Raw genomic sequence first — 11967 nt, 5'->3', positions numbered from 1 at the left:
TGCTCAGTGGGCTACGTGCCACTCCACGTTTAGCCCGCGAGCCATGCTCGGGACTCTTGTCCGATACACCTTCGGTGTTCGACAACTCGGATACTCCGAAACCCAGCACATTGACCGTCCCGGTCTGGTGCCCGAGCCAATAGCGCTTCTGCTTCCTAGCGGAGGTGCGTTCATGACTCAAAAAAGCTCCACAAGGCGACGTACGCGTAGCGCCCAGGGTCTTTGACCTCAAATCAATCCATGGCTCATGTGTTCCAACCATGCCATACCAATGCTAAGGTCATACCTTGGATTCAAGTCTAAGACTAGACAGCGTTCCACGCTATCAAAGTCAAGGAACTTGACATCGAAATCCATATGGACCCTCGACACAGTGATGCAACTCCCTGTCGATAAGCGGACAGTGACAGTGTCACTCAACCGCGCTTCCAGCTCCTCAGCATACAGCTGATCCTTCAATCGTGGCGCGTCGAGCATAATTGCCCGACGCCCCGGAATCGATCAGGATTTTCAAAGCCATTCACGAACGCTCTTACTACCAGCAAACCCGATTCCGTGTTCAAGAGCACGAAGCTCTACGGGGGTTGGGCCCTGCTGCCCTAATTCTCTTTGAGGCTAAACAGAACTCAGTTTTCCCGTTTTCCCGCAACAAACCAGACTGGTGAGAAGTGGGACGTCTACTCGATGAACATTGACGCGTCTTGCACAGGGGACAACCAGGCTGAAGGTGACGGGTGTATTCATAGATAAAACACTGTCGGGTGTTTAAACGCGGCCCGCCAGCTCGGAGCTCCCCCCCTCTTTCTCAGCATAGCTGATTTCCATTGGATCAGGCTCGCTCGACATGCTCTGAGGGTGTGCATTCCAACCAGGTTGTGCGGACTAAAAGTTGAATTTGGCATTCAATATCACATTCACCGCCTCTTCAAAAGAAGACGATGCACACGGAAGACTATCATTTCAGGCGCGCCAGTGCGGAAGCCCTCCATAAAGACGGCCACTGTGACCGCCTCGGGGAGAGTAGCGGCTGCCAACCCGGCAATGAGAGTACGCAAAACTTGGGCAAAGTCCACCAACTCTTTTTTATCCTGTCGGGCGGCGAAGAAGCGCGATCGCACGCGATATGCCCAGTTTCTCGGCGAGAACACTCGCAAAAGCTGCAGCTTTAGCTCCTTCTAGGAGAAGTACGCTTCACCCGAAGCACCGCAAGTTAATGTCTATTCTTGCGCTTAGCCTCCGAGCTTGGAGATAGCTAGTGCACGCGCTCTTGCTCCTTTTGAAGCATGGCGAATGTAACAGTTATCTCGGCCTCTCGTATCCAGAGCAGGAGATCCTCTTCATCCTTACCCTTGAAGGTCTTACGCTCACCATGAGCGGCCTGGGTCGGAAGGAATCATCCGTCGCCGACGGTGGCGTCATTGACGCAGTCAACGCTGACAGCTTTTGCTGTAAGCGCTCTAACAGAGCATTTTCATAGCTTGCAACGCCTTTAGGCGCACGAGAATGGCCTTGGGGCCTTTCGCAACGAGGTGCTCCACGCCTTCAGGGCCCAGCAGGAACAACAGCTTATTAAGCCCGTCCTGCATGCCCTAGGGCAAATAGGAAATTCATTTATTCTCACAGAGACTCAATCGTAACGACTCAGGAATAGATTGACTTAGATATCTACCAAGTGCAGCGGGGCTGCTGTAGCTTTTTGCTCATAGAAATCTTACTTAAAATCACCGACCTTCGTTCTATACTAGAACCAGTCCAAATGTAGCGGATCGCATTCCCTTACCTCCAAGAGTACCCAAGACCTTAACCTAAGGCGAATGTACTCTTCCGTTCAAGATTAAAACAATATTTATTTGTGTTATTTGCGGCACAGCCGCCTATATCTAAAGCCTTATTTCCTTATTAAAAAGTAAGAGCTGGTTAATATGCATAACTACTGGCAGTCCCGCCACGTAGTGGCTTCTTGTTACGTTGCACCACACCATTGTGTGATTACACCATATTGTGTAATCCACGCCTTTGTACGGTTACACCATCTTGTGTGGCCCCCCTGCATACCAGGGTACGTGTAACCCCGTTACATCTTGCCTGATGAAATCGTGCGCGGCGCAGAGGTGCTGCATGACTTCATAACACTCCAGGGAATGTCACAAGCATTTTCTGTGATGTGGTTATCAAGCTGACAAAAATGTTTCAATTATCAAACGTACTAAATGGAAACAACGGCGATGCTGCTTTCTTAGTTTGCTACCGAGTCTTCTGTTGGATTCTCCGGAAAATTTCCGCAGTTGGTGTTTGCCCAACGCGTTTTTACTCTTTAAGAGATACACAAAATGTAAAAGCGCCATCAAAGCGTTCACACAAGACGAAACATAGCGCGAGGTGAAGGCCTTTGTAATTGGCAAGAGATTCACTGACTTACGGGATATTCTGAATCGACATTGGTATTCTTTTATTTGGCTACTTAAATGGCAAAGTCGGCTAACACTATACCAAATTTACGGAAATGTAAAATCTACACACCTCAAAAATGATGGCCCTCTTCAAGCGTTCTGCTGAGTATTATTTAAAATGACAAAGAAAAGATTTTTAACATACACGTTGTTCAAGCTTTTTTTACTCTGCTCTGTCATGTTAAGCATTCTGAGTGGTCAGTGATGTTAACATCCGTTTGATTGATCTGATGGCCAACGATGTCACGATGAGCGAGAAAGCACGAGATCGCAAAATCGAGAAGTCAAGATATCGAGGTGTCTTGTCTGGTAGTCAATCGTTTGTGTCAAATTGGTGAAAACCCATACTATAATATAAGTATACCATACTGGTGTCGTACTGGTATCAAGTGAACGTTTGAATTTTCAATGTGAAAACTCCTGCATTGCTGTAAAAATTCAAGTCATTTTTATTACGTAGGTGAACTGCGTTTCCGACAAACAATCAATGACTTAATTTGTAATGTTCGCCCCAAATACGCCTAGTTAAAAACATCACATGCCGTACTTTTTGGATATAGCACGAGCATAACGGCCGCAATGACATTGATAGAATTCAAGCTGGCACGCCTGAGCGCAAATATGGTAACATTCCAGAGGCGATGGAAAGCTGCGAGAATAAAGTATTTACTTTATAAAATGGTGTCAGGAACGAATTGACCAATGCATATCATATAAAGCTCGAATGAGCGTAATTTCTCAAATTTATTACTGTGAGGAGAACGCACGTTGCACGCTCGAAACCTTAAAAAAAGTCAAACAAGTAGGCTAACTATTGTGGAGAGCTGGAGTGAAATCTCCTCCTGATGCTATCGATATTAAGAGCTGTGCCACTAAGATCTCCATGCCACAAATCGTACTGAATGAAGTATTGTCACCCGTTCGAGATATTTGTGGTAGTGAGGTCAGATGAATAGTATTAGACTTGATTCTAGACATTCTTGACGTAAATTTGTTTTGTAAAGTCTTTTGTGCCTGTCCGACGTATCCCCTTTACGTGCCCTACGATTATCTCGGTATATCAATGATATACTGGAATACCGGAGTAAGGACTCCAATTGCACAGATCGCGCAAGCTTGGAATGCATTTTTCTCAACATCAATCACATTCAGTCATGGAATGTTTCGATCGGCTCAGTGATGGTACTGACCAATTCGTTTGTAGATGACGACTCACTAAATTAGAAAAGACTCAGGGCTCAACAACTGGATTCAGCCGCTGGACAGCTGCAACGGCGGCGTGATTAGATGTTTTACACAGCCAAACGTTATGGCGCATCTTTCTCCTGCCGGTTCTGTTGACTTTTATGACTATTGTCTGATAATGACACGCCTTATCCCTTGTCAAGCTAGCTGTTCTTTCATTTTAAGTGGACAGCGGACACCGGAACTAACGTGAGCCTACAGCTAGCTTTGAGTTGATAGATTCGTGGTATGATGCTTCATTTCAGCGATTACTCAAATCATGATTCCTTGTTGAAACGCAAAACTTTTCAATTTTTTTGGCCACGCCAGAGCAAAAATTGGTCTCTTTTGGAGTATCGCTTTACTAAGCCTAAGATGTGATATAAAGGTATTCCTGCATGATAATATCTTTTATGGTTCTTAGCAGCTATTATTCAGCAAATAATATAATATTATTTAGCTCGAAAAAAATAGCAACAATGCAATGGTGACAATTTAGTTCACGATAGAATATTACGAATAGAGTTTCTAATTTCCATCAAATATCACTCCACGTACAATACACAAACGTCATTTCCATGCCCCGATCATTTGAATCAATTTTTTATTTAATGAAGTTTTTGGATATATTTACCTACCACATGCTCAAATAAATTGACCAATATAACGTATGCAGAGCCGCATCCATATCAACCAATATAACAGCTGACACGAACACGATAGGGTTTCCAAATTTAATTCTCGATATGTCGTGACAAAGATTTTGAAAAGTCTAGTCGCAGCTCATGTGACACCTAGCATATCCAGGCACATAGAATGATCCAGCTTATCAAATTAATGTTTCATTTTGGACTGTGAGCCTGAAACACTTATGCTTGCTTAATACTACAAGATCAAAGGCCATGTATCTATTTATGATATGCTGATGGTAAGTCTTGCAATAATCTAAATATTACTATTATTAATAGGCTGGTGCGTTGCAAGAAACGAGGTGATGTCCAAAATCTAAACACTAGTTTTACAAATGCATAGCGTATATCTTCATTCTATGTGGAAACTACGATCGTGATGCAGCTTGTTTATTGCCGTATTGAACACGACACAGCAGAAAGTGTTTGCATCATTTACAGCAAACACTCAAACCATTTCGCAGGCTTTTGCGAATCATCAAAAAATCCGTCGTGTGTCAAAAAGCCAACATCTGCATGATTTATCTTCGCTTTATAAAAAGGACTCTTGTAGCTCGTGTGGAACTTTGAGATATCAAGACCTTTCGCGCAGCTTTGAAATTCAACAACTCCATCCTGTTCACTTGATTTGTGATGAGAGAGTTTTCCCGTCAAAAGCATAATCGGTCGATACGGCGAAAGCAACCCATTGTCATTGGTACCACACAGCGCGGCATCAACGTTCTCTTTGTACGCCTTTTGTGCCATAACATACGCTGTGTATAGCTCCTTCGTTGCGTAGTTTCCATATTGGTACGCAACCGACATTCGACCGCGTGTGCTCGGACATTCACCCAGTTTGTACAACATTTTGGACTTCAAACTACTAGTCTTGTTGCAAGCTTTCTGATAAGTGTCCGATAACATGGTTCCTGTCATTGGTGTACCTACAGCAACCCACGTCGCGTTCGTTCCAAAACTGCATTTACCAGTTGCAATGGCCATGGCCATGGCCAATCCAGCCGCGGAATACGTTACAATTACCGTATTGGTGATTGAATTGGTTTTGACGCCACTAAATCGAAGTGCTCGGTCACACACTTTTTCCTGGTGCTTGTCGTCCGTCCATTGGTAGTCTTTAGTGTTAAGAATAGCATATTTAACAATCGAGCAGCATGGTGCATGCTTGTTCATGTTTCCGATGCGACCACTTGAATTTTTAGGCGTATCTTGTAGCTCGTCCATCTCGTTTGGATTACTTGCGCCATGAAAAAAAATGCACGGACGAGGTGTGTCTTTGCACTTACACGAAGAAGCGTCCATTTCTACATGCGTTGAGGTCTCGAGATGTCTTGATATACTCAATGGAATAGCACTACCGGTTAACAATGCTAGTGCAGTTGGTGTGACAGACGTCGGTACAGCCACTGCATCACACTTTGCTCCTTCAACCGACGGAATGCTAATTGGAGTGTCTAGATATGCGACGTCAATCGTGATATCACTGCTGTACGCTGTAAATCCGGACTCACTCGACGCACAAATTGCGAAGCTCGTACTAGCAAATACTGTCTTAAATAAATTACCACTCTCGCATTCTATTGATTTGTCACCGATGGTTGCACTTGGAATGGGTACGGCATCGTTAAGCGCAGGTAAGATTAAGTCAAATGGAAGCGTATCGGATGGAAGGCAACGGACATCTCCGTCGCCTGTTGACATGTATCCCGCACCATTTACGAAGAAGTAGGTAAAAGTCTCATCAGCATCTTTAAACGTGATGTAGCCGTCGTACATCACCTTTGCTCCGTTTGATGATACGACTGGCTTAGCGAAAACGTCAAATTTAGATAGTCCATGCACTGACGAGCGCTTTGTAGCGAAGTGAAGCTTGACGGAAGGCGCATCAGCTAGTGAGACTTGTAATCGAGCAGCGACTGCTACCGGTATTAACGCAAATACTGCAGCGATCATACAGAGTATTAGTCGTACAGCTCCAGTCATCTTGTTCATGAGTCCCGTAGCCGAAGTGTAGTGGATTTGAAAATGGTGCTAGTACATAGAGGTAAAAGCAAATCAACATTTGATTTCTTGAACTCTGGCTTTAGTGCCGACTATATATCCCAGAGTCAGCAAGCATGTGGTGCCCATCATTATTGAAATCGGATCAGAAATTTTCATCTGACCAACCTACGACGCTTTGGTGGGTGCTCCTTTTGACTGCAAATACTGACAGATTGTCGACTCTGTATTCTATCACCTGTGACATCAGCTGCCAGTCGCGCAGCCGACTAGTCATAGGTGAAGTTTTTTTTATTCCAGCCGTTAGAGAGCAGACGATCTTGTGTTTTTTTAATCATCAGAAGTGATCACACAAAATGTCATGAGGATTCATCTATGAGAATGACAGTGGGAGAGAAGGGGGGCATTGTTAGTAGGCAGGCTCCTGACGGTGTGATGTGGTAATGACATTATACCACCGCCAAGTCGAAGGCACTACGATATTCAACAGCACCCGACACAAGTCAAACATTAAGTACAATTTACATTGCTAGCTGAAGAGAAAATCCTAATACTTCCCAGAACTCACATAATTGCTTTACTACAGTCTTTCAACAAGATTTTTTTTAATCATCATATCTTTTGTTTGCAAATTCTTGCGAAATTTCTGTTCGTGCAATTTTCCAGGACTTTTCTTGTGAATGTTATATCTTAGTAGCGAATGAGAATAACCTATTGCTATATTTAGTAAGCAGATAATATTCTCAGCGGTACTGTCCTTAAGTCTTGGCGAAAAAATGTAAACGCTAGCAACTAAGCACCCTGCGCAATCGTCATCACGGCGAGGTGACCGCAGCTTATTTAGCCGAAGAGGATTTTGCATTACTTTATCGCATTGATTAATGCCTAAAGAATTAGTTTGGATGTACGTACACAAATTTAAGAGTGGTAAGTCCGACAACTTAAAATCATACTCATCTATCATTATTAACGTTAATTTAGCCCTCCGACGGGTTAATTTTTTTTTAATTTGGTGCTTGCGCTAGAGGCTGAACAATGGAGGCCAACAATGCGTTAAAAAATTCCCGCCGTGGCCGTCGAAGCGGATTTCTGTCAAGGCAAAGTGTCTTGTGGGACAGGTACATGTGCTTAACGATTAGAAACTGGAAACTGCGTCATCTCGCCGCAATTGCAGTTGGAAGTACCATCAACGATACCGCATAGTTGCGCTATTTGTGAGTAAGACTTACGAACGTGCGCATTGCACTTTTAACACTTTGACTTAATGCGAAACTCAAAAGTCTCATAGCAAAGTACCATATTAAAAATCATGATGAGTACTATCTGTCGAGGAAAGTCTGTGGATGTGAGCTGCGCAAAATGCCAGATGAAGGTAATACAACAGAAAAATAACGAGTTTAATTCCGTAATATACATGTCTTAAATTTGCGTTGCTGCTTGAGCGGCACTTATTTCAAAATCAGTCGGCAACCGGTAATTACGTTCTTCGTAAAGTCCTTTTAGCATTGCGCTTTGTAGTTCATATGTGACCATCAAGTCCAACACGTGCTGCATACTTTGCGACAATGACCACGGTGTGCTCACGAATTTACCCTCGGGACAACAAAAGAGCAAGACACATACCGAACAAGCTTTTGAATTTCATCATCTCCAATGGGCTTGGGTGGCTGATAACAATCGGAAGCGGTTGCCTAAGAATGTTTGCCAGCTATGAGAATGCGCTGGCTAGACACCTCCAGAGACGGCTTAACCGGAACGTCAAACCTACTACCATAGTGTGTCCGAAATTGCCCATTATTAGGCTCTTTGACAATAGAGACGTAGATTTCATTCTTTATGGGAGCTCAAACGCTGAAAAGGCCATTCGTTTGGCCGTATTTTGGATAAGATAGCAATCAATCGTGCTCGCTGTCCCCACGCCCGCCGAATCGGGTCAAACGAGCGGTACATCTGTAAATGAGACACCTATGCATATATCGCTAGAGTTTGCAATCGCATACGATAATATTTTTTGTCGTCCGTCGAAATTGGAAAAGGAGATTAGACAAGGTTTAGGAAGTGAAGTGTATATGATGACAGTCCCTCTTCTGGCAGTGGTTCCGGCCAATGTCGTCATGGGGTGCTTCGCACAGGTGCAATCTGCTTCGAGACACATCGCATTAATTATTTCAATCTTCTTCCTAAGAATCGGTAAATGTTGTTAAATTAAATTTTTGTGGCCCGACTAAAGAGCAGGATGTGGCGGGTCTGTGAGCGAGCTACACGCAATGAAATTCAATCAGGCTGAGAGTGGTCTATTTGATGCTGATAGCACCTTGGTTGTCGCAATGATAATTGCGCTCAGTGCGTTAATATCTCTTTTAGCTTAAAAAATGTGAAGAGTCGAGCCCTTAGACGGAATTAATCGACTAGTTTCTCATAGCGACTGACAGTATGCGCATGGAAGCCAAATTAAAACTTTGCGTGTTGCTTTATACTTTGTGTGCAGCGGGGTTACCACAACTCTTTGCTTAGAGAAAGCAAGCTAAGGTCACCGACCTTACGTTCTATTCAAGATCCAGTACGTGTGCAGCGGATCGCAATCCGCTGCCTTTAAGAGTACTGAAATTCTTCACCAAGGTAGGTAAAATTGAGAATTGTATCTAGTTGTTCTAGTTGCGGAAGAGCTGTCAATATCTAGAACCTTAGGCTTTTCTGATTAATACCCAATCAACATCGTAAATCCTAATTAATATGCATTATTACTGGCAAGCCTACCTTGTAGTGGCTTCTTGTTACGGTGTAGCCGCACCACTGTGTGATTATACCAACTTGTGTAATTTACATCTATGTACGGCCACACCATCTTGTGCGACCCGCCCTTTCATACAAGAGTACGTGTAACCTCGTTACATTGTGTTTGTCAAGCACGATGAACTCAATCTCCATATAGATACGTTTTCATATGGAAGATGACAGTTCAGATTTGAAGGCAATCAGCATTAAGAGCTCTGTGAAGCACTGTAAATGTTTGAAGATTAAAAGTGTCAATATGTTTTTGCGCGTTGTGCGCTTCTGAGAACTTAAACCAATGTGGAGACATTTAAAATGCTGACTGCAGTACCGTATCGTGCTTTCGCGACAAGGGATCCATTACACTGTTAGAAATATATTAAATCTTGATTCATAATGTAGCGACATGTTTGATGTAATGAGTTTGACTCAAGCGGTATAACGATACAGATATTCCAGGGAGCATCACGTGGTATTATTAACACCGATGAAGATGATCGAACCTCACAAAAGAAGGTTCGTGATACACATGGTCTGTGAACATCTCGTCATGCAATACAAAAAGGTGATCATTGAACATATCACTACGCTAAGACAATGACACGCATTTCGGCGAAATGGATGGTAACGGTGCGTGAACACGCGGAGGCGCTCATCAGCATCATCAGCTATCAAAATACGCCAGCGATACAACTACAGCACGTTCAAACCAGGCGAAAGTGGAGCCGGACATGGCGCTCAATGTGAGACCAGTAAGGATGAGCATTCACCTGTTTGAAGGTAGCGACGCATTTTTTTTCTCCGGGTCAAAGGTGTTGAAATGGCTATAAACTAAGCCGCATTTCAGATAAAGCAACAGCGCATTGCGCTTGTGGTCTTTCGACTAGCGGACCGCGCGCGATTTGGCACTTCATTTTGTATCATTTTCAACGGGGGGGGAATCGAAAGCGACGATAGTCGCGGGCTCACCGCCAATCCAAGCAAACTAACACGTTTCAATTTTATTAACTAATCGTCAACAGAGCGACAACTCACCGAATTTGTACGAGCGCTGCGAGGTTTTAGCACTGCATGCACAGTAGTACTTTCCCGAAGGCGATGATAGAGGAGAAGATTATGCAGCGTTAAGTAGAGGAAGTTTGGCCGTGCTGAGGTCCTCTGCACCTACCATATTCTATTAATACATAGATGACACACTTTCGTACCGCGATAGCCTTCTATTGCGATAATTGAAAACTCTATCTGCACAGCCCGGTTGATGGGCCTTCCTTCCCCGATGTGGAAGAAAGGTATCAAGCATTTCCGTGGTGCTCCCGTATTTTCAACTTGTAGATGTGAAAATAGCTGCATCCTGCGTGTCCCCTTCGCTCCTAGCTGAGTTTTACGAAGTGACGAGATTCTACGTAGAATCATTCGACAAGCTAATCGCAGAGAAAGTCAAGACCCGGTGGGTGCAGGGAGGTCGATTAAAAAACGTAACAATGCAATTAAATATTGTAAAGGTCGCAATCCAATTGGACCCATACTAATAGAAGGGGCTTTCTCTAACAAATCTGGATGCAACAGTGCAGGATTATTGACATATTTTCGAGCCTTGTTAAGCCTAGAACGTCCTGATAAGTTTAGTGGCATCGAGCAGTGCAATTACGCAAGACGCGAGAGAGAAAGTTATGCCTTACGTGGGGCATCTAAGAAACCAAATTCGGCTGAAAATATCCGGGCATCTTGCAAAAATGCGCGATTATGGATGTGCTGGAGGTTTATTTAGGTCAGCCCGTAAATTTTCAGGGTCTGGAAGGCTTGAGTCGTAGTTTTCTTACGAATTTGGATATGAAATATGACTACATCTTTAATATGGTACGAATACCACGGGCATCGGATCAGAAGAAAGTCGAAAAGTCAGATGTCATACCTTCTCTTAAGACATCTGCCCACCTCTACCAAGAAGCAAAGTTAACTTGGTGCTAGTATGAAACAACGAAAACTTTGGCGCAAGACAGGATTTGTCCGAATGATCTAGAAGATTTGCTAATAATTGTTCTGAACAAAGATCGAAATACAGAAGCGGCTGTGAGCTCTGGTCTAAAAATTAAATAGGGAAAAGCGATTTATGTTGCGGCGGCCAGATTGCACGATATCGACATGACTGTGAATAAGCGACGGTGCGACGTAGTCCCTGAGTAAAATTGATAAGTCGGTGAGTCACATTGTAAGCTGGGTTCTCTGTACAGAGCCAGTAAATGTTTAAGTGACTTTCACGCGTGATCATAAGTCGCGAATATCTGGGTTAGGCCCTCTTTGACATTATTAAATGACTCATTCTTATCACAACGCAACGGTTCAACTGAGTCAGCTCCACCATGTGACGCGCCCGCCATGCGGAGCAATAAAATTCCATGGGTTTGATCAAGAAATATAACCACTCGTGAATTGAATGACAGAATTAGATCCGTGAAAGCTTGCACTGAGCTTGTTATGTTCTACATAGAAGGTGCTCACAATAATAGCAGGACGTTGGGAACTGCGAGACGATACAATTGGATTTAGAGGAGTATCTGGGCTATAATTTAGTCCAATCTCGGTAATTCGCAGAGCAGTAAGGTGTGAGATTCAAGACGATTGATCTAAGAGATCCTACGGGTTGTATTCATTTTTTGAGTAGAAAATATCACGATCCGGTGACAAGAAATCCAATAGGAGTCTAATATGTCATTTTTTTTATTTGAATATATATTTGGTCATGTATCATCATGAAATCAAGTTAATGTTTTGCTAACGGATTTTTACGAATAGCGATCGGTCTTTTATTTATTAGTAGCCTCAAGAAATCT

General features: G+C 43.4%; 5 protein-coding genes across 5 annotated transcripts; 3 read left to right on the top strand and 2 right to left on the bottom strand.

Annotated features, from left to right (window-relative positions):
- Positions 1-4798: 4798 nt before the first annotated feature.
- PHALS_05634 (uncharacterized protein) lies at positions 4799-6316 on the bottom strand (the record flags this gene model as incomplete). Its single annotated transcript, XM_024719210.1, has 1 exon — positions 4799-6316. One exon carries the CDS (start codon positions 6314-6316, stop codon positions 4799-4801), a length of 1518 nt encoding a protein of 505 aa, XP_024584532.1.
- Positions 6317-6321: 5 nt separating this feature from the next.
- Positions 6322-6980, top strand: PHALS_15104 (uncharacterized protein). Its single transcript, XM_024719209.2, has one exon. It carries the CDS (start codon positions 6481-6483, stop codon positions 6709-6711), a length of 231 nt encoding a protein of 76 aa, XP_024584531.1. The 5' UTR covers positions 6322-6480; the 3' UTR covers positions 6712-6980.
- Positions 6981-8331: 1351 nt separating this feature from the next.
- Positions 8332-8617, top strand: PHALS_05633 (uncharacterized protein; the record flags this gene model as incomplete). Its single annotated transcript, XM_024719208.1, has 2 exons — positions 8332-8496; positions 8600-8617. The coding sequence occupies 2 exons, from the start codon at positions 8332-8334 to the stop codon at positions 8615-8617; spliced, it is 183 nt and encodes a 60-aa protein (XP_024584530.1).
- Positions 8618-9542: 925 nt separating this feature from the next.
- Positions 9543-9883, top strand: PHALS_05632 (uncharacterized protein; the record flags this gene model as incomplete). Its single annotated transcript, XM_024719207.1, has 3 exons — positions 9543-9572; positions 9596-9652; positions 9731-9883. 3 exons carry the CDS (start codon positions 9543-9545, stop codon positions 9881-9883), a joined length of 240 nt encoding a protein of 79 aa, XP_024584529.1.
- A 367-nt stretch (positions 9884-10250) lies between these two features.
- On the bottom strand, positions 10251-10486 carry PHALS_05631 (uncharacterized protein; the record flags this gene model as incomplete). The annotated part of the gene is made up of 2 exons (XM_024719206.1): positions 10251-10300; positions 10342-10486. The coding sequence occupies 2 exons, from the start codon at positions 10484-10486 to the stop codon at positions 10251-10253; spliced, it is 195 nt and encodes a 64-aa protein (XP_024584528.1).
- Positions 10487-11967: the final 1481 nt, after the last annotated feature.

Source organism: Plasmopara halstedii (genome assembly GCF_900000015.1).
Source record: "Plasmopara halstedii genome assembly, contig: Scaffold_2904, whole genome shotgun sequence".
Classification (NCBI taxonomy): Eukaryota; Oomycota; class Peronosporomycetes; order Peronosporales; family Peronosporaceae; genus Plasmopara; species Plasmopara halstedii.
Note: the sequence above shows the minus strand (reverse complement) of the source record. Positions and strands in the feature narration are given on the sequence as shown.

Bases quoted from the DNA above. Each gene is read 5' to 3' on its own strand.
- PHALS_15104 (XM_024719209.2), top strand. From the start codon at position 6,481: ATGTGGTGCCCATCATTATTGAAATCGGATCAGAAATTTTCATCTGAC.